Source organism: Panthera uncia, chromosome D4 (genome assembly GCF_023721935.1).
Source record: "Panthera uncia isolate 11264 chromosome D4, Puncia_PCG_1.0, whole genome shotgun sequence".
Lineage (NCBI taxonomy): Eukaryota > Metazoa > Chordata > Mammalia > Carnivora > Felidae > Panthera > Panthera uncia.
The window spans coordinates 30,066,140-30,089,305 of record NC_064807.1 but is presented as its reverse complement, the minus strand read 5'-3'; the positions used below and the strand labels follow the sequence as shown (position 1 = coordinate 30,089,305).

General features: G+C 35.3%; 1 protein-coding gene across 1 annotated transcript in view; it reads left to right on the top strand.

The window, feature by feature from the left end:
* ZNF782 (zinc finger protein 782) overlaps window positions 1–21,896 on the top strand; it is a 75,279-nt gene extending 53,383 nt beyond the window's left edge. The window contains exons 4-5 of the mRNA XM_049615301.1: window positions 12,600–12,695; window positions 18,214–21,896. Of these exons, the coding sequence (XP_049471258.1) occupies window positions 12,600–12,695; window positions 18,214–20,084 (1,967 nt within the window). The 3' untranslated portion in view covers window positions 20,085–21,896. The remainder of the gene's footprint in view (window positions 1–12,599; window positions 12,696–18,213) is intronic.
* Window positions 21,897–23,166: the final 1,270 nt, after the last annotated feature.

The window sequence follows — 23,166 nt, the reverse complement described above, 5'->3', positions numbered from 1 at the left end:
GGTTGATGGGGGGTGGGAGGGAGGGGAGGGTAGGTGATGGGTATTGAAGAGGGCATCTTTTGGGATGAGCACTGGGTGTTGTATGGAAACCAATTTGACAATAAATTTCATATATAAAAAAAATTAGGACATGCAAAAGTAGCTGAGAACATGGGGAAATTTAGAAAGCCATATGCATGCTTAAGCAAGACACATACTCAGAAAAGATCTAAGATCTTAAGCTTTCTCCTAGGGCTGATTTCTAGGCTCATAGAAAACCTAAATAAGCAGTACGGGAGTACCCCAGAATAGAGCCAATTTGCAAAGACTAGAGAGGCAACTTTTCTCTTTTTTTTTGCGTTGTTTTTTAGTTTTTTTGTTTGTTTTTGTTCCTAACATTCAAGAAAATCTGTGTAAAAACATATTAGTCTGAGTATAACTAAAGGAACGGCCTTCAGTAATCTTGTACTACAAGCAGTTAACATCACAAAAATAATTTGGAAAAGTCTCAAACAGACTGCTCTATCCTCCAATAATTTAAAAAAATAGCAAGCCCTGACAAAGGGGGAGAATCTGATTTACAGAGTTACCACATTAAGAATTAAATGCCCAGTTTTTAGCAAAAAAAGAATGAAGAAAAAAATATGAAGAAACAAGAAAACAATGACTTCATTTAAAGGAACAGAATGCACCTACAGAAACTGTGTCTGAAGAAGCCGAGATTGTAGACTTACCGGACACATGCTTTAAAATAATTATCTTAAATATGACCAAAGAGCTAAGTGAAAACATGGAAAAAGAACTAAAGGACATCAGGAAAACAATATTTGAATAAAATTAGAATACCAACAAAGAAATGGAAATAATAAAAAGGAACCAAACAAATTCTGCAGTTTAAAAGTATATCTGAAATGAAAAACTGACTAGAGAACTTCAACAGCAGATATCAGCAGGAAGAAAGAAGAATTAGTGAACTTGAATATAGGACAATTGAAATTACTGAATCTGAGAAGCACAAAGGAAAAAGAATGAAAAAAACATGAGCAGAGACTAAGGGACTTGTGGGACACTCAATAAAGAAAAATAACAAAAATTGGGGCACCTGGGTGGCTCAGTCAGTTAAGCGTCCAACTTCAGCTCAGGTCGTGATCTTGCAGTCCATGAATTTGAGCCCCACATCAGGCTCTGTGCTGACAGCTCGGAGTCTAAAGCCTGCTTCAGATTCTGTGTCTCCCTTTCTCTCTGCCCTCTGCCGCTCGCACTCTGTCCCTCCCTCTCTCTCAGAAATAAACATTTTTTTTAAATTAAAAAAATAAATGTATAATGGGAATCCCAAAAGGAGATGAGAAAAAGGAAGTTATTTAAGGAAATAATGGCCAAAAACTCTTCTAGATTTTATTACAGACCTGTATCTACAAATCCAACAACCTCAATGAATTCCAGGGAGGAGAATTCCAAAGAGACCCAAACTGAGGCACATAATCTGTGAAAAGACAATCTTGAAAGCAGTGAGAGAAGTGACTCATCACTACAAGGAATCTTCAACACAGTATTAGCTAATTTCTTCCCAGAAACATTGGAGAAGAAAAGGCAGTAGGATGGTGTATGTAAAGTGCTAAAAGAAATAAACTGTTAAGTGACAGTTTTGTATCCATAAAACTAGGAAGAGATTAAGACATTCCCAGATAAGCAAAATCTGAGGGTGTTCATTACTACTGGAGCTACCCTATGAGAAATGCTAAAGGGAGTACTTAAGGTTGAATTGAAAAGATGCTAGCTAGTTACTTTAAGTCATATGAAGATGTAAAGATCTCCAGTAAACAAAATATATGGACAAATATATAAACCTGTATTATCTTAAGTTTGGTTTATAGCTCTACTTTTGACTTTTTACCAAGTTTAATAGACACAAGCATAATAATTATAAATTTATGTTATTTGGATTTATGATAAATACAGATGTAATTTGTAACATCAGTAACCTAAAGGTAGGATTGAACTGTAGAGGTTTTTTAATGTGACTGTAGTTAAGTTGATATAAATTTAAATTAGATTGTTGCAATCTTATGTTATATTTAACCTCTTTGATAACCACAAAGAAAATATCTACAGAATATACACAAATAGAAATGAGAAGAGAATCAAACTGTATCAGCACCAAAACAAAAAAATCAACCTATGGTGGCAGTAATGGAGAAAATGAGGGCAAAGTAGCTATGATACTTATAGAAGCCAATAGCAAAATGGCTCAATTAAATCATTCTTTGTCAGTAAATACTTTAAATGAAAGTATTTAAAAAGTAAGAGATTGGGAGAATGAATTTTTTAAAAATGAGAAAACTGTGCTGTCTGTAGGAGACAATTTAGACCTAAAGACACAAGTTGAAAATGAAAGATGGAAAAAGATATACTATCCAAATAGTAACCAAAAGAGAGTAGAGGCTGTACTAATATCAGACAAAATAGACTTTAAGTCAGAAACTGTTATGAGACAAAGAAGAACATTATATGTTGATAAAAGGGTCAGTTCACCAAGAAGACATAACAGCTGTTACATATATGCACCAAACATCAGAGACCCCAAATATATAAGCAAACGTGAACAGAATTGAAAGCAGAAATACACAGTTGTACAGGAATAAACACTTTAATACTCCACTTTCAATATTGGACTGAGCAACCAAAGAAAAACAGGACTTGAACAACACAAGAAACCAATTGAACTGTACAAACATATAGAAGATTCCAGTCAAGGGACTCCTGGGTGGCTCAGTTGGTTAAGCATCTGACTCTTGTCATGACTCAGGTCATGATCTCATGATCATGAGATCAAGCCCCATGTCAGGCTCTCCACTAAACTGGAGCTTGCTTGGTATTTGCTCTCTCCCTCTTTCTTTGCCCCTCCCTTCCCCCATTGGTACATGCACACACTCTCAAATTTAAAAAAGTAAAATAATTTAATTAAAAAAAGAAGATTCCAGTCAAATGTAATACACTATGTATTTCTCATATGTACATAGTTCATTCTTCAGAATAGACCAAAAATAAAAAGTCTTAATACAATTTATTTTATTTTTATTTTAGAAAGAGTAGGGGAGAAGATCAGAGAGAGAGGGAGAGAATTTCAAGCAGGTTCCATGCTCAGCATGGAGCCCAACACAGGGCTCGATCCCATGACTCTCGGATCATGACATGAGCTGAAATCAAGACTTGGATGCACAACTGACTGAGCCACCCAGGCACCCCAAGTCTTGATACATTTTAAAGATTGAAATCGTATGCAGTATCTGTTCTAATCACAATTAATGAAAATACAGAATCAATGACCATGGAAAATGAATGTCACAAATAAATGGAAAATAAATATCACACTTTTTGTTTTCCCAATTTTTATTTAAATTCTAGATGGTTAATATACAGTGCAATATTGGTTTCAGGAGTAGAATTCAGTGATTCATCACATACGACACCCAGTGCTCATCATAACTAGAGCCCTCCTTAATACCCCTCACCCAGGGGTACTTGGGTAGCTCAGTTGGTTAAGCGTCCAGCCCCTGATTTTGGCTCAGGTGATGATCTCACTGTTGTGAGAGCAAGTCCCACAGGAGGCTCTGCACTGAGCATGGACCCTGCTTGGTATTCTGTCTCTCTCCCTCTCTACCCTCCACTATGTACACACATGCTTGCTCTCTCTCGCTCTTTCTCTCTTTCAAAATAAATAAGTAAAAACAAATACCCATTTCCCAGCTAGTCCATTACCTATCCACCTTCCTCTATCAACCCTCAGTTAATTCTTTATCATTAAGAGTCTCTTATGGTTTATTTCCCTCTCTTTTCCCTACTTCTATATGTTGATCTGTTTTGTTTTTTAAATTTCACATGAGTAAAATCATAATTCTCCAACTTATTTCACTTAGTATAATGCACTCTAGCTCCATTCATGTCATTGCAAATGGCAAGATTTCTTTCTCTTTTTTGATGGCTGAGTAATACTCCATTGTATATATACCACATCTTCTTTATCCATTCATCAATCAGTGGGCATTTGGGCCCTTTCCATGTTTTGGCTATTGTTGATAATGCTGCTATAAACATTGGGGTGCATGTACCCTCTTGAATCTGTATTTTTGTATCCCTGGGTAAATACCTAGTAGTGTAATTGCTGGGTTGTAGGGCAGTTCTGTTTTCTGTTTTTTGAGAAAACTCTCCTGTTCAGTGTGGCTGCACTCTGGGTTTCCATTCCCACCAACAGTGCAAGAGGGTTGCCTTTTCTCCACATCCTCACCAACACCTGTTGTTTCTTATGTAGTTAATTTTAGCCATTCTGACAGGTGTGACATGGTGTCTCATCTTGGTTTTGATTTGTATTTGTCTGATGATGAGTGATGTTGAGCATGTTTTCATGTGTCTGTTAAAAATCTGGATGTCTTTTTTGGAAAAATGTCTATTCATGTCTTCTGCCCATTTCTTCACTGGGTTATTTGTTCTTTGGGTGTTGAGTTTGATAAGCTCTTTACAGATTTTGAATACTAACCCTTTATCAAATTTGTCATGTGCAAATATCTTCTCCCATTCTGTAGGTTGCCTTTTAGTCGGTTGATTGTTTCCTTCACTGTGCAGAAGCTCTTTAACTTGAGGAAGTCCCAATAGTTCAGTTTTGCTTTTGTTTCCCTTGCCTCTGGAGAGACATGTCTAGTAAGAAGTTGTTCCAATGGAGGTCAAAGCGATTGCTGCCTGTGTTCTCCTATAGGATTTTGATGGTTTCCTGTCTCACATTTAGGTCTTTAATCCATTTTGAATTTATTTTAGTGTATGGTATAAAGAAGCGGTCCAGTTTCAAGCTTCTGCATGATGCTATCTAGTTATCCCAATGTGACTTGTTGAAGAGACTGTCTTTTTTCCATTGGATGTTCTTTGCTGCTGTGTTAAAGATTAGTTGACCATATAGTTGTGGGTCCGTTTCTGGGTTTTCTGTGTCTGTTTTTGTGCCAATACAATACTGTCTTGATGATTATGCCTTTATAATATAGCTTGAAAGCCAGAATTGTTACAGATTTTAGAATTGTTCTAGTTCTGTGAGAAATGCTGGTGGTATTTTGATAGTGATAGCATTACATGTATCAATTGCTTTGGGTAGTATAGACATTTTAACAGTGTTCTTCCAATCCATCCAATGGAATGCTTTTCCATTTCTTTGTGTCCCCTTCAGTTTCTGTCATAAGTGTTCTATAGATTAGAGTACAGATCTTTTATCTCTTTGGTTAGATTTATTCCTAGGTGTCTGTTTTTTGTGCAATTGCAAATGGGATCAATTCCTTGATTTCTTTTTCTGCTGCTTCATTAATGGTGTATAGAAATGCAATCAATTTCTGTACACTGATTTTATATCTTGTCACTTTGCTGAATTCATGTATTCTGCAATTTTTTGATAGAGTGTTTCTGGTTTCCTACATAGAGTATCATGTTGTCTGCAAATAGCGAAAGTTTGACTTCTTCCTTGCCAGTTTGGATGCCTTTTATTTCTTCTTGTTTGCTGAGGGAGTCTAACACTTCCAATACTATGTTAAATAGTAATGGTGAGAGTGGACATCTTTGTCCTTTTCCTGAGTATAGGGAAAAAAGAAAGAAAAGAAAGGAAAAAGAAAGGCTCTCTGTTTTTCCCCATTAAGGAAGATATTAGCTGTATTTCATATATGGCCTTTATGATATTGAGGTATGTTCCATCTATCCCTGCGTTGTTGAGGGTTTCTATCAAGAATGGGTGTTGTATTTTATCAGATGCTTTTTCTGGATCTGTTGAGAGGATTGTACGGTTCTTATCCTTTCTTTCATTAGTGTGATATATCATGTTGATTGATTTGTAGATATTGAACCAACACTGCAGCCCTGGAATAAATCCGACTTGATCATCGTGAATAATTCTTTTCATGTACTGTTGGATTCAATTTTCTAATATCTTGTTAAGAACTTTTCCATCCATGTTCATCAGGAATATTGACCTGTAACTCTCCTTCTTAGTGGAGTTTTTGTCTGGTTTTGGAATCAAGGTGATGCTGGCCTCAAGGTGATGCTGGCCTCATGAGTCTGGAAGTTTTCCTTCCATTTCTTTTTCTTTTTTTTTTTTTTTTTGTAACAGCTTCAAAAGAATAGGTGTTAACTCTCTTTAAATGTTTGGTAGAGGGATGCCTGGGTTGCTCAGTCAGTCAAACCTCGGATTCTTGATTTCGATTCAGGTCATGATCTCACAGTTTGTGGGTTTGAGCCCCATGTTGGGCTGTCACTGACAGTGCGGATCCTGCTTGGGATTCTCTCTCTGTCTCTCTCTCTCTCTTCTCATCCCCTTCCTGCTCCCCCTCCTCTCCTTCCTCTTCCTCTGCTTGTGCGCGCGCTCTCTCTCTCTCTCAAAAAATAAACTTTTAAAAATAAATAAAAAATATAAATGTTTGGTAGAATGGAAACCAAACATTTGGTTTGGAAAGCCATCTGGCCCTGGACTCTTGTTTGGAGATTTTTTATTACTGATTCAATTTCTTCAATGGTTATAGGTCTATTCAAATTTTCTTTTTTTTTTTTTAATGTTTTTTATTTAGTTTTTGAGAGAGAGAATGTAAGCAGGGGACGGGCAGCGAGAGAGGGGGACAGAGGATCTGAAGCGGGCTCTGTGTTGACAGGTTGACCGCAGCAAGCCTGATGTGTGGCTTGAACTCATGAATGATGAGATCATGACCTGAGCTGAAGTTAGACAGTCAACAAACTGAGTCACCCAGGCACCCTAGGTCTGTTCAAATTTTTAATTTCTTCCTGTTTCAGTTTTAGTAGTTTGTATGTTTCTAGGAATTTGTCCGTTTCTTCCACATTGCCCAATTTGTTGGCATATAATTTCTTATAATACTCTCTTATTGTTTGTTTTTCTGTGGTGTTGGTTGTTATCTCTTCTCTTTCATTCATGATTTTATTTACTTGGGTCCTTTCCTTTTTCTTTTTGATAAATCTGGTTAGGGGTTATCAATTTTGTTAATTCTTTCAAAGCATCTGCTCCTAGTTTTGTTGATCTATTGTACTGTTTTGTTTTGTTTTGGTTTTTTCCCAGTATCATTGATTTCTGCTCTAATCTTTATTATTTCCTGTCTTCTGCTGTTTTGGGGCTTTATTTGCTGTTCTTTTTCCAGGTCCTTTAGGTGTAAGGATAGGTTGTATTTGAGCCATTTCTTCCTTCTTTAGGAAGGCCTGGATTGCTATATATTTCTGTCTTATGACCACCTTTGTTGCACCCCTGAGGTTTTGGACTGTTGTGTTTTCATTTTTACTGGCTTCCATGTAGTTTTTAATTTCCTCTTTAATTTCTTTGTTAACCCATTCATTCTTTAATGATATTCTTTAATCTCCAAGAATTAGTGGTCTTTCCAAATTTTTTCTTATTGTTGACTTTAAGTTTCATAGTGGTGTGGTCTGAAAATATGCATGGTGTGATATTATTCTTTTTGTACTTGTTGAGGGCTGATTTGTGACCCAGTATGTGATCTATTCTGGAGAATGTTCCATGTGCACTCAAGAGGAATGTGTATCCTGCTGCTTTAGGATGGTATATTTTGAATATATCTGTTAAGGCTGGTCCAGTGTGTCATTCAATGCCATTGTTTCCTTATTGATTTTCTGCTTAGATGATCTGTCTATTGCTACAGGGGGGGTGTTGGATGCTATTATTATTACAAATGAGTTTCATTATGTTAACCATAAACATAAACTCATTTGTAATAATAATACCACAAATTTATTTATATATTTGGGTGCTTTCAAGTTGGGGGCATAAATATTTATAGTTGTTAGATCTCGGTACATAAACCCCTTAATTATGATATAATGCCCTTCTTCATCTCTCGTTACAGTCTGTTTTAATATCTATTTTGTCTGATGTAAGTATGGCTACTCTGGCTTTCTTTTGACATCCATTAGCAAGATAGATGCTTCTCCATCCCCTTTCAATCTGCAGGTGTCTTTATATCTAAAATGAGTCTCTTGTAGGCAATGTATAGATGGGTCTTATTTTCTTATCCATTATGATACCCTATGTCTTTTGATTGGAGCATTTAGTCCATTTACCTTTGGAGTGATTATTGAAAGATAGGAATTTAGTGCCATTGTGCTGTCTGTACAGTTGGTCTTTCTGGTGATGTTCTTGGTCCTTTCTAGTCTTCGTTGCTTTTGGTCTGTTATGTTTTATTTTGTTTTTTTCTCCACTCAGAGTCCCCCTTAAAATTTCTTGCAAGGCTGGTTTAGTGGTCATAAACTCCTTTAGTTTTTGTTTGTCTGGGAAACTCTTTATCTTTCCTTCTATTTTGAATGACAGTCTTGCTGGATAAAGAATTCTTATGCATATTTTTCCAATTCAGCATGTTGAATATATCCTGCCACTCCCTTCTTACCTGCCAAGTTTGTGAACAAGACTTTCTTTTTATTATGTTTGCATGGTATTTTTTTTTGTTTCTTTTACTTATAGTTTATTTTACTTTGTTCCTTTTACTTAATTTGTTCCTTTTACTTATAATTTATATGTGTCTTTAATGTGAATTTCTTGTATACATCATATATTTGGGTCTGGCTTTTATATCATATCTGTTAATCTCTGCCTTTAATTGTAATGATTAGACCATTTATGTCTAACATTAAATGTACCATATGGCTATTTGCTAGCTATTTTTGCAATTTTTTTTTCATTTTTCTGCTTTTGCTGTTTTTTTGGATTAATTGTATATTTTGAATGATTTATTACATCTAGATTAGTGGTTTATTAGCTGTGCCTCTCTTCTGTGGATATGTGGTTGCTTTAGCACTTACAGCATACATCGGTAACTTACCACAATCTACTTCAAATAATTTTTTCACTTCATTTATGATAATTTTGTAATTTTCCATTTTTTACCTGCTACTTTTTATGCTATTGTCATTGTATATTTTACATATACATACATATATATAACATATATTATAAACCTTACAGTGTGCTATTTTAAAAGATAATTTACCATTTTTTTTAAAAAGCATTCTGAAAATAAGAAAAGTATATTTTATATATCATCATGTTTCCAGGTTATGGTGCTCTGCATTTCTGTGTATGAATCCAGATTTCTACCTGATAGCAATTTTCTTCAGTCTGAGCATTTCTTTTAACTTCTCCTGTAATATATGTCAGTTGGTAATAAATTCAGCTTTAACTGAAAATGTGTTGTATTTGCTAAATATAGAATTAAAGGTTGACTTTTTTCCTTCAGTACTTTAAAATTGTCACTTCATTGTTTTCTGGCTATATAATTTCTGGCAAGAAGTAGGCATTCATCTTTATTTTTGTTCCTCTATACATATTGTACCTTTCCCAGTCTACTTAAGATTTTCTTTTCATGGAATGAGATCTGGCCATTTGCAATAACATGGATGGACCTAGAGGGCATATTAAGTGAAATAAGTCAGTCAGAGAAAGACAAATACCATATGATTTCATTCCTTTTGGAATTTAAGAAACAAAACAAATGAACAAACGAACCAAAAAAGGGCCAAACAAAAAGAGCAGACTCTTAAATACAAAGAACAAACTGGTAGTTGCCAGAGGGGAAGTCGGTGGGGGGAATGATGAAATTGATAAAGGGGATGCAAAGTAAATTTATCTTGTTGAGCACTGAGTAACATATAGAATTGGTGAATGATTATATTGTACACGTGAAACTAATATAAAACTATGTTAATTATATTTAAAAAAAAAAAGATTTTCTGTTGATATTATCAGCAGTTTTTAGCAGTGTGATTACAGTGTACCTTGGTGTGGATTTCTTCATCTTTCTGCTCCTTAATTCATTTAGCTTTTTGGATCTAAGGGTTTGTACACATTATCAAAATTTGAACATTTGCCCATTATTTCTTCAAATGTTTTTATCTTTCTTTTTTTCTTCTGAAATTTTTATTGTACCTGTGTTAAACTACTTGATATCATCACACAGGTCACAGATAACTAATTCTGTTTATTATTTTCTGGTCTTTATTCACTGGGTTTCTTCTTTCATAGTTTTTTTGTTGCTGTTGTTTTTTGGGTTTTGGGGGTTGTTTTTGTTTTGCTATGCCTTAAAGTATCCATTATGTTATTTATCATTCCTTATGTGGTATCTATTCTCTTCTTAATCCCATTTAGTGTTTTCTTGTTTGTTGTTTGGTTGGTTGGTTTTCTCATTTCAGATATTTTTTATATTTAGGATTTTAGTTTGGAAATTTTTAAGTAAGTTCTCTTTTGTTCTCATCATGTTTATGTTTTTCTTTCTCTTCTTGAACATATGGTGTATATTTGCAGTTTTATTTTTTTTTTTTAATTTTTTTAACGTTTATTTATTTTTGATACAGAGAGAGACAGAGCATGAATGGGGGAGGGGCAGAGAGAGAGGGAGACACAGAATCAGAAACCGGCTCCAGGCTCTGAGCCATCAGCCCAGAGCCCGACGCGGGGCTCGAACTCACGGACCGCGGATCGTGACCTGAGCTGAAGTCGGACGCCCAAACCAACTGAGCCACCCAGGCGCCCCAATATATTTGCAGTTTTAAATGGACTTGATTATTTTATCATGTGTTATTTCTTACTCTGTTGCTACTGATTGATTTTCTCCTCAGAGTTGTATATCCTTACTTCTATTCACAACTCATAATTTGTTATTGGCCGCTGGGTGTTGTGAATTTTATATTGTTAGTTTCTAGTTTTGTTGTATTATTTTAAATCTTTTGAGGCGTTTTCTGATGTATAGTTAAGTTACTTGGAATTAATTTGATCATTTCAAGGCTTGTTTTAAGCTTTGTTACATTAGATTCAGAGCTCACTTTAGGACTAATTGGCTCCTCTTTTAAGCAACAGACAATTTTCTGGTATTCTTCCCAATTGGCCTTGAAGTAGGAGATTTTTCTACCCTGCCTGGTGCAGCAGAAACTTCCTACATTTGTTTATGCTTTGATGATTTTTTCAGCCCACTCTGATTCACTGGTCTTTCCCCAACCTTAAGTGTCTCTTACATACTTGCACAAGTTAGGAGACTCTTCTGCAAATCTCTAAGACTGTATATCACTATACCTTTTTCTTTTCTGCTGTTTTATCCTTAACAATTCTAGTTGTCACGGATTCCTAAAAATTTAATTATGTCATTTCAACTTACTGAGTCAGCCAGGCTTTTTTTTTTTTTTTTTTTTTTTTTTTTGGATCTTTTTGTTATGTAGGATGTAAAGTCTTCTGGGCAATAAGCTGTGTGATAAGGGAAATTTTCAACTTTTAATATTTGTGGGCCCTGCTCCTGGGCTTCCAGGGAAGCTATGCATTAACATTTACCAAGGTAAAAATGACTTGGCCAAACTTCAAAGCATTGGTTCTATTTCTGCCCCAAGCGTACATCTGCTTCAAATAAAAAAAAAAAAAAAGGAACATTCCAAACATAAAGATAAGAAAAACAAAACAAAAAACTCTCCCTGGTTCCCATAAGATTAAAGTCATACAACCTTGCACATAATAAAAACATAAGATAAAGTCTGTAGCTTTCTGGAATGTCCTTCCTCTTGATTTGTGACTCTTTATGTAAAGAACATATATAACCGTGCACCAAATGTTCCTTCCCTGGAACACTCTCATCCTTGTAAAGATTGTGTATCGGCAGTTGTCCTAACTTGGGTTCAAATACAATTCTTCCTTTCTCTTTAAAAAAAAAATTTTAGGGGCGCCTGGGTGGCGCAGTCGGTTAAGCGTCCGACTTCGGCCGGGTCACGATCTCGGTCCGTGAGTTCGAGCCCCGCGTCGGGCTCTGGGCTGATGGCTCGGAGCCTGGAGCCTGTTTCAGATTCTGTGTCTCCCTCTCTCTCTGCCCCTCCCCCGTTCATGCTCTGTCTCTCTCTGTCGCAAAAATAAATTAAAAAAAAAAAAAAAAAAAAACGTTGGAAAAAATAAAAAAAAAATTTTAATGCTATATTTTAATTTTGAGAGGGAGCACAAGCGAAGGAGGGGCAGAGAGAGAAGGGGACAGAGGATCTGAAGCAGGCTCCACGCTGACAGCAACTAGCCCAGTGGGGCTCAAACTCATGAACCATGAGATCATGACGTGAGCTGAAGTTGGAAGCTTAACTCACTGAGCCACCCAGGAGTCCCTCTTTAAAAATTTTGTAAATGTTTGTTCATTTTTATTGAAGTGTGATAATCATAGGACTCACCTCCTTTGTTTTCCTCTTGTAAGTATCCCACCAGACTGCCTGGTGTCTGAAGTCTAAAAACCAGTTTATACAGTTTGTATGCTTTTTTAAATTCTGCTATGGAGGGGTAAATCAGTTCCTTTCACTCTGTTATGCCAAGTTTGGGAAGTCCTTCTGAAATCTTGTTTGAAACACAGGCATTAACTGTTTTAGAATTTAACATCACTTAGGCTTGTGATTCGGGGTTTTAAGATAGATCCTTGATGAGCCTTAAAAAATGTTTTTTGTTATCACTTCCCCCCTCACAAAAATTGTCATGAACACCCTGAATGTTCCACTTTTGAAACTATACCTTCCTTCACATTCTGAAACAGTGAAACCTGTGCAGCTAACTCAAGTGCTAAATTATTTCCCTTTTACAGGGTACTGCTTTACAAAACCAGAACTGATCTTCACATTGGAGCAAGGAGAAGATCCATGGTTATTAAAGAAAGAATTTCTAAGAAAAGGCTCCCCAGGTGAGTTATTGAATACTGGCAGAAGGCATCCAAGAAAATTAGGTACAAAGTGATGAGCTAGAAGTGAGCAGTTTGAAACATTTTGCAGTACTGTCCTTTTTACAGGCTTTTACATTTGAAATTATAAAAATAATAGATCTAATAAAATGTGGAAGGGGCCAGCTAACACAAGGAATGGATTGTAAGCATGTTTATATTCTTAATCTTTAAAAGATGGGAGCTAAGTATCCCATTTGAAGCTGAAAAGTAACGAATTCTGCATACTTAACAGTAAAAAAGATAGAAACTAAAGTTAATAAAACAACTAAACTTGAGAGTCAGCAGATCAGAAAAGAGAAAGGAATGATAATTTTTTTTTAATGTTTATTTATTTTGAGAGAGAGAAAGAGACAGAAGAGTGTGAGTGGGGGAGGGGCAGAGAGAGGGAGACACAGAATCTGAAGCAGACTACAGGCTCTAAGCTGTCAGCACAGAGCACAATGTGGGGCTCAAAACATGGGCTGAAGACCACGAGATCATGACCTGAGTCGAAGTTGGATGCTAAACCGACTGAGCCACCCAGGCGCCCCAGGAACCATGATGTTTTTCAATTTTTTTAATGTTTATTTATTTTTGAGAGAGAATGAGCAGTGGAGAGTCAGAGAGGGAGGGAGACACAGAATCTGAAGCAGGCTCCAGGCTCCAGGCTCTAAGCTGTCAGGCCGACATGAACTGTGAGATCATGACCTGAGCCAAAGTCAGATGCTTAACCAACTAAGCCATCTAGGCACCCCAGGAACCATAATTTTATCATTATATAATAATTAATTACTAGAACCCATCTAAATAAATAGATAATTAAGGAATTACATAATGTAATTGGAAAGGATAATTCCTGGAGCAAACTGTATCCTTCCTAATTATTAGAAGTTAAACGTGTTTGAGCAAAGATAGAAGAATTTCTTATAAAGCTGTATAAAGAGTCCCCAATAAATTGTGTCAACTATACTTCAATTAAAAAAAAAAAAGTCCCCAGGACAACCACTACATTCACTGATTCTCTTACTCAGCATATAGTCATACTCATAGCTAAGATTTATAAAGTGAAATGATTGGTACAAAGCAAAATTAGCAAAGAGAAAATGGACAAAGTCCAGAGGAAACAGGTGCAAGCTTCCATCGCCCCAGCAATGGATGTGGCAACACATGTGAAATGTTGTCTACCTGGAAAGTTCATTAACGACTAGGTTCTTGGGAACCATTTCAAAATCTAAATTCCCAGATGCCAGCCAAGGATTAATCTTGCAAGTACACCTTCTAAGGTAATAATCTCAGGCCTGCTGTGTTAAGTGTTCTGCACAAAAGCTATGCAAATACACTAATATACAGTAAGGTAAATCTATCTGCCATATCAACTAATATGTGAATGAATTAAATTCACCTATTAAGATAACATGCCACCAAATTGTATCAGAGATATGCCTAAAAAGTAACATACAAAGTTTGAAATATAGTCATGAATTGTTAAGCCCAAAATGTAAAATAAGATCACGTCAAAAACAGAAGAAAAAGGACAGTTTGATAAAGCTAAAAAAGATCATGTTTAAAGGATATATGAAAGTTTTGAATATTGGTGCACCAAATAGATTATCAAGATTCAAAACAAGAAACAGCAAGAGTTATAAGGAGAAGTAGGTGTACATTAGATGCAGTAGACTTTAATAAGCTGCTCTGATTTCATACCAGACCCAGTGGAGTCTAGAATAGTGCTCAGGAAACTATCCCTAGGTCAGATCCTGCCTGCTGCTTTTTTTGGTAAAGAAACATTTATTACAACACAGCCATATCCATTTGTTTATGTATTCACACTGCAGAGTTGAGTAACATGGGTTTGAACTGCACAGGTTTTCTTCTGTGTGGATTTTTTGTTCAATAAATACAGTACAGCACTATAAATGTATTTGCCCTTTCTTATGATTTTCTTAATATTTTCTTTTCTGTAGCTAACTTCATTGTATGAATACAGTATATAAAAAAGAATACAGGGTATAATAATGTGACATACAAAACATGTTAATTGACTTTATGTTATTGGTATGGCTTCTGGTCAACAGCAGGCTATTAATAGTTAAGTTTTTGGTGAGTCAAAAATTGTAATGCAGATTTTCAACTATGTCGTGGGGTGGGGGTGGAAGTTGGTGCTCCTAAACCCCATGTTGTTCAAGAGTCAACTATAATTGCAACAGAGACTACATGACCAGCAAAGCCTGACACATTTATTCTCTGGCCTTTTACAAAGAAAGTTTGCCAACCTCTGATCTAGAAAGTATAAATAGCATACTTTATAAAATGAGTCTATTAAGTGTCTTTCAAAACTCTATTCTGAAAACAAAAAATAAACCTGCTTTTAAATGACTTTGGAATATTGAGAAAATGTACAAGCATTTTAGACAAACATCAATAAATTCCACAAGGTAGAGATACTGTTGTTCAGTAACACTGTAAATTGCAAACAATATGAGAAAAGTTAAAATTCCTCTATCTTAAAATCAGTGATGAATATATATCTTAAAAACCTATTTTATCGGGGCACCTAGGTGGCTCCGTCAGTTAAGCACCTGACTCTTGATTTCTGCTTAGGTCATGATCTCACACTTCACGAGTTCTAGCCCTGCACTGTCAGTGCAGAGCCTGCTTGGGATTCTTTCTCTCTCCTTCTGTCTCTGCCCCTTCCCTGTATTCCCTCATGCTCCCTCTCTCAAAAATAAATTAATAAACTTAAAACCTATTTTACCAAAAGGTAAATCAAAATTAAAGAATATCCAGAAAATTTTTTTAATGAAAAACATGTTTTAATTACAAACTTTGGACTGTAGATAAAGCAGTGCAGAATTTTTAGTGTCATATACAGTTGACCTTGAACAACACAGGTTTGAACTTCATTGATCTCCTTATACATGGATTTGTTTTTTCAATAAATACAGTACAGTACTATAGATATATTTTGTTTTTTCTTAGTAACATTTTCTTTTCTCTAGCTTACTTTATTATAAGAATACAGTATATAATACATGTAACTTACAAAATATGTGTTAATCAACTGTTTATCTTATTGGTAAGGCTTCTGGCCAATAGGACTATTAGGAAAGTTTTGGGGGAGTCAGAAATTATACACAGATTTTCAACTGCAAGTGGGAGTCAACACCCCTAAGCCCTGTGTTGTTCAAGGGTCAAGTGTACTTATTTAACAAGTGAGAGAGTTGTAAAAGAAATCTTAAGTAAAGCAAAAGATATAATAAAAACTATAATGGTATAAATTATAAAGCAAAAGGTAGTTTTGGAATAAAAATAAATAATGTAGCTAACCTCGGCCAGAAAAAGGAAAGAAAGCACATTACTCATAAAATTCGGAACAGATTCCTATTTCTGTAAAATAACCTTGGAATACTTTAGCCTATACTTTATCTCTTACTTTTGTAAACTTCTAACCCATTTGATGGATGTGTCAAAGATAATGAGATATCTGTGCCAGATAGCATATGGTTATCAAATGAGATCCCCTCGCCCCCAAAAGGATGGTCTGTTTTATTTTTCCTTACTCTGGTGTGTATATATATATATGCACATCATATGATAAATATTTTTTAATAACATTGTGGATTGATTCCAAACCCAGATGGAGATAACTATTTCATGTTTATTCATTCAGAAGACATTCATAAATGCAATGCCCAAGTAAAATTTCTGGGACTTTTGAATTCTCAGTTGTAGGTCAGCAATTGATCTGAGCCCTTATATGTGCAGAGCTCTCTAGGTAATTCTCTAGGTAATTCTGAGGCACACTGCTTTTTATGGACCACTGACTTTACATCAGAGAAGGATCCAAAGAATATCACAGTGAGGGTTTCATTTTGGAAAAGTGAGCAAAACTACGTAAAATATATTTCATATCATATAAGGTGCTGTTAATTAAAAAATTAAACCAGTATTATAAGTACATCCAAGAAAAAGAAAATGCTGCTGATTTAACTATGGACTTGCCATCAATTTTAAGATGCCTTCTGATTTCAGTTATGGTAATTTGCTTTAAAAATCATGGGTCACGGTGGGTGCTCTCTATATCCCTTGTTAAAATGAATGATATAGGCAGAATGATACTTCTGTCAGATTTTAAAATAAATGTTGCTTAAATTTGTGAGAAGATATTAGAAGCCTTTTTGTTGATGTTGTTGTTGTTAAGTTTGGGGAAGATAGCTTTGCTGTGCCTGAAGGACATCTAGATTCTATATAGTCCTAAGGCTAGAATGGAGGGTAATTTACGGAAACTTATAAATATAAAATTATATGGAAATGAACCAAGTAATGGGGACTGATATCTTACCAAGATTAGAGCAGAAAATACTGTGAACTGGTAGAATGATAGCCAGAACACATAATGTTCATGCAGTTAATGTGAAACTTTCTTTCCCTAAATCACTTAAATCTTTCATCTCTTGGTCCCTAGGGCACTGTTTTCAAGGCCTTCACATATTTTTACAATAGGCCTGACATTTTTGCTAGAAGTGTGGGTAGAAGCAGGAAAATAAGTGTTAAATATGCACAGGAAACATATGGTAAATAAATACAAAAGATACTTGTTTTTAGGGCCAGTTTGGAACATGATCCTTTAGGTTCTTGTGGTCAAAAAAACAAAACAAACAAACAAAAAAAAACCTAGATATGCTGAAAAACAGAATCAAGGATTGAGCAAGCAAGGTATTTTGGGGAAATTATGAGCAAGCACATTGAAAAGAGAAAAGTTAAAGTTTGATGACCAAGAGATAGTCAGTATTGAACAATTCTGATATACCAAGGTAGGTATGAGAACCAGGATAGAGCAGTGATTCCCAATATAGATGGAAAATTACTTAATTCCCATCATTTTTTCTTTTCATACTTCTACTGATATACTTGTTTCTACTGATATACTTGTATACTGATATACAGAGAGAATAAAAGCATGACAAGTAGAATTATTTTTTTCACCATGAGGAATTTGGTGCCATTATAAGTTAATTTTAGTGTTGTTGTATAGACTGGAAAAAATGGAGCTCCAACTGAAATCATATAGACTAATGATTATGCTCCCATTGCAATCTGTATTTCACGAAGAACCTAGACTCTGGTATTTTTTCCTAATGCATATTCTATGTCAGATAAATCCACTGAAGGCCTTTAATCTATTTAATGCCATAATCTTTGCTAAATTCATCCCATTCTCTGATTTTTTCTGTTCTTTTCTGTTTCCAAGATCCATCTCTCTTGAATATATTCTCCATTCTCAGTTTTTCCTTTCCTTTATATCTTCTTCTTATTTATTTCTAATTACTTCTCTTTTTCTACTACAAAAAAGAGAAAATATACACTTGGAATTACTGTATTGTTGCAAAACTTAGCCAGGAACCAAGGAGTCAAATACATAATAGGGCATGTATCTTTATGTCCCATTCCATAAGTGTGTTAAATATCATAAAGTATTTTTAATTTTCTCATTTTTTAGAAGAATACCAACCTAATCAACTCTCAGAGAAGAGCCTAGAAAACCAAGGCAAATATTTGTGGCAAGTTTTATTCACCAACAGATCATTGACTACAGAGGAAGAGTTTTCAGGAAAACCATGTAATCTGGACATAAACAATTTAACTCCAAGAACAATGCCCTATAAATTTGACAGTACAGGACCTGCTTACCTACATCTCAGCTCAGTGGCTCCACATTGTCAATATTCAAGAAAGAAGGCTCATGAGCTTAATGTATGTGAGAAATGGCTCCTCAGTATTAAAGAGGGAAGAACTAATACTGGAGAGAAGTCTTTTGTTTGTAGTAAAAACATGAAAGCCTTTAGTCATAAAGAGAAGGTTACTCAGCATCAGACAATTCAGACTTTGCAGGAAGCTTCTGAATACAATGAATGTGGAAAAGCTTTCCTTGAAAAGACTGTCCTCATTACATCTAAGAGTACCCACCCAAAAGTGAAATCTTATAAATTTAATAAATTTGGGGGAAAACAATGTGATAAGTCAACTTTTATGGTCTCTCATAGCAATAATCCAGAGGAGAAGAGTCATTATGAGCTTAATGAATATGAATGTACTGAAAACAGAAATAATTTCAGTAGGGTCACTCAGAAAACTGACACAGAAGGGAAGTCTTTCAACCAAAAATCACAAATTAGAGAACATCAGAAAATTCACATAGGAGTGAAACCCTTTGAATATGGAAAGAATTTCAACCGTAATTCAGCCCTCACAGTGCATCAGAGAACTCACACAACAGACAGATCTGATTATGACACATTATCAGAGACATTAGTTTGTCAGTCAGCTTTCAACATACATCAGAGAACTCCTATAACAGAGAAACCATATGAATGTAATGAATGTGGAAAATCCTGCTCTATGAATTCATTTTTGATTCAGTCTCTAGCAAGTCACACAGGGGAGAAACCCTATGAATGTCACACATGTGGGAAAGCTTTCAGTGAGAAGTCACGCCTAAGAAAACATCAGAGAACTCACACAGGAGAGAAACCATATAAATGTGATGGTTGTGAGAAGGCTTTCAGTGCAAAGTCAGGCCTAAGAATACATCAGAGAACTCACACAGGGGAGAAACCTTATGAATGTAATGAATGTGGGAAATCTTTCAACTATAAGTCAATCCTCATAGTACATCAGAGAACTCACACAGGGGAGAAACCTTTTGAATGTAATGAATGTGGAAAATCTTTCAGCCACATGTCAGGCCTAAGGAATCATCGGAGAACTCACACAGGGGAAAGACCTTATAAATGTGATGAATGTGGGAAGGCTTTCAAACTGAAGTCAGGTCTAAGAAAACATCACAGAACTCACACAGGAGAGAAGCCCTATAAATGCAATCTATGTGGGAAAGCTTTTGGTCAAAAATCACAACTCAGAGGACATCATAGAATTCACACAGGGGAGAAACCCTACAAATGTAATCATTGTGGGGAAGCTTTCAGCCAGAAATCAAACCTCAGAGTGCATCACAGAACTCACACTGGGGAGAAACCCTATAAATGTGATGAGTGTGGAAAAACTTTCAGGCAGAAATCAAATCTCAGAGGACATCAGAGAACTCACACAGGGGAGAAACCCTATGAATGTAATGAGTGTGGAAAAGCTTTCAGTGAGAAGTCGGTCCTAAGAAAACATCAGAGAACTCACACAGGGGAAAAACCCTATAATTGTAATCACTGTGGAGAAGCTTTCAGCCAGAAGTCAAACCTCAGAGTCCATCAGAGAACTCACACAGGGGAGAAACCCTATAAATGTGATAAATGTGGGAAAACTTTCAGCCAGAAATCAAGCCTTAGAGAACATCAGAAAGCCCACACAGGGAGTTAAACATATGAATGTAAAGAATATGGAAAAACTTTGAGCCAGAAATCAAATCTCACAGTACAAAAGAGAAAGAATCCTATGAATACAATCAACACTTGCAAGTTCCTCTGTAAGATACCAACCTTCACAAACATCAGAGAACTTAACAGGACAGAAATTCGTGGAATATATTTTCTGTGGGCAGTCTTTCACCCAGAGTGCAGTCCTCATTATGGATCAGAGAACTCAGCCAGCAAAGAAAATGTAAAGATAATGAATGTGAAAAATACTCTGTACTCAATCCTCGGAAAAATCACACTGCAGAAAAGCTCTGGGAATGTATAAAAATGTGAAAGCTTTGTATCAGTAATCAAAACTTCCTCATCATCAGAGAAATGATTCAGTGGGAAACCTGAGAATGTAATAAGTGTTGGATAACCTTTAGCCAAAAGTCAGCTTTCTTAGTACAACAGAAAATATATAGAGACTAGAGATCTAATCAATAAAAACAAAAAATGAGGCAATGGATGTGAGAATCCTTCTATTATAAATCAACTCTCAATTTGACTTACACAGAAGTAATCCCCGTATGCCATAATGACTAGTAATTGTTCACAAAAACAAAAAACAAAAAAAAAAAAAAACACCATTTCCTCTCTCCCTCATGCCACACCTAGTCTAAATTTCTCAACTAGTGCCACCCAAATGGGGTCGTGTTAGTAACCTCTGGCTAGTGGAATATGGGGATCATTGACAAGCCTTGTTGAAAACATCCCTCAAATTCCCAATGTTTTCTCCTGTCCCTTATCATAATGGAGTGGAGATTGCCTTCAGTGAAACCATGGGGGTCATATGCTGAAAATGGGAGAGTACAAGATAGAAGGAAACAGAAAAAGAGTGACTGGAATAGAGTTTTCTCCTCCATGTACACAGACTTTTTGCGGCAAGGAAATAAACTTGTTCTCTGCTGAGTTACAGATTTGGGTATACTTAATACTGACATATACTCACCAACCCTCAGTAAAGCCTATGAATATGATTTCTGTGGATATCTGAACTCAACGTATATCAGAAACCTGACACAGGAGAAACCCCTGACAACATCCTGAATGACCATAGTTTATATCCACAACTCTTCATCAGTCAGGTAACTATCAGTGGAAGAAATCCAACATTTGAATATACATAGGAAATCCTTTACCAAAAAAAAATGGTTTCTCATTAAATATCTGATAATTGAATTGTAAATGTATGAAAGTTTTCAACAAGTCATCAAACTTTAATCTCTCTCAGAATGTGTTACAAGGGGAAAATCTGTCAATTTGAGAAAGGTAAGTAATGGTGCTTACTTAGACGTTGTTCTATGAGACTGTTATTTCATATCTATTATTAAGACAGTTACTGAAACATAACAGTGTTGATACAACATTCACTAGAATAATAAGCTTTAAAAGAATAAGAAATAAATTGCATAAACTGAACAGCATTGAATGTATGTGATTATTTTCTGAGTTCTCTAATTTTTGTCTGTGTGGGTTTGTATACATGCATACCACTTACCAGGTGTTAGTTAATATGTGTACTGGAACTCTACATCATTGTAGTATAATTATGTACCTTGCTCATTAACTATTCTGACATCAGCTACGTTTTGCCACATAGAGATTAATAACAAACCTTTTACAGAAAGTATCTGAAAAGTGAGAATCCCATACTACATGTACATTTAGGAAAGGCCATTGTTACTAACAGTCTCTTCAAAGAAGCCAAACAACGTTTTCTGTGTACCTCTGTATTATCTCAGGGTCACCAAAACATTTAAGCACATTTAACCATACACACACACACACACACACACACACACACACACACACACATCTTCATTGTCACTGATTGTTTTCTCAGAAGTGTCAAGTATACTGAGGAGCCCTTTGTAGGCATTCTTTACTTATGATACTGTGTTTTTTATTTCAAGCACTTAAATTTTATTAAACTTTCCATATTTCTGCTGAAATAACCTATCTGATCTTGGATGTTGTCTAGCTTTTCTATTAGAGTCGTTCTGTATGGCATTTGGCATTCTCTGGCTCAGTTAAGCAACTGCTTGAGCCCTTGCTTCCTTCTCCCTGCAGGCACCTAGCTCTCCAGACTGTGGGGGTTTTTTGTCCTAAAATGTCAGATGTCTGATGCTTTCAAGAAAACTTGTTAATTTAAATTCTGCCTAGCTGGGTTTTTTTTTTGTTTTGTTTTATGGATGGGAGCAGTGCTCTTTCCTGCTCTCTACTTACCTGAGCTAAAACTGAAAGCTGTCAGTGGATTTTGATAAATGTTCCAGCATAATTTGATGGGGAAAGGATCAAAAATGGTGAGAAAATAACTGGATATTCATCTGTTTTAAATGTACCTTGATGTTTACATCATAATTAAATATTTATTAAAAATGAAACAGACCTAAACAAAATAGCTAACCATACAAAATTTGTTAGAAAACAGAGAAAAAAGTAACTTCACTTTGAGACCAGATTTTTAAGATGTAACAAAAAGTATGAAACAGCAAAGCAAAAAAGATAAGTTGGAGTTTATGAAAATTTAAAGTGCTTTTCAAGATTTTATTATGAAAATGGAGAAAAACACAGATTAGGAGAAAATGTCTCAAGTAGATCTGACAATTATATCTGACAAAGGACTTGTATCCATGACATGTAAAGAATATTAATAATAAAAAAGAATTTTTATAATGCAATAATAATGCAAACAACCTAGGTAAAATGGGCAGAACAGAAAGACAGTTCACAAAAGAAGATATATAGATAGCTAATAAATACTAGAAAAGATGTCCAAAGCTTCAGTAATCAAGAAAGTGCAAATTAAAATTGTAATGTGATAGCATTGCAGTTCCTTTTGATAGTTCCTTATAAAGTTAACAATACTACACCTACAACCAACAATTTCAGGTCTAGATATTTACCCCCGAAGAAACATAAAAAACTATGCCAAAAATTTTTTGATAGTTCTTTTAAAGAATTTTATTAAGATATTCATGGAACTTTTATGCATAATAGCCCCAAATTAACCAAAATGTTCATCAACAGATAAATGTGTATAA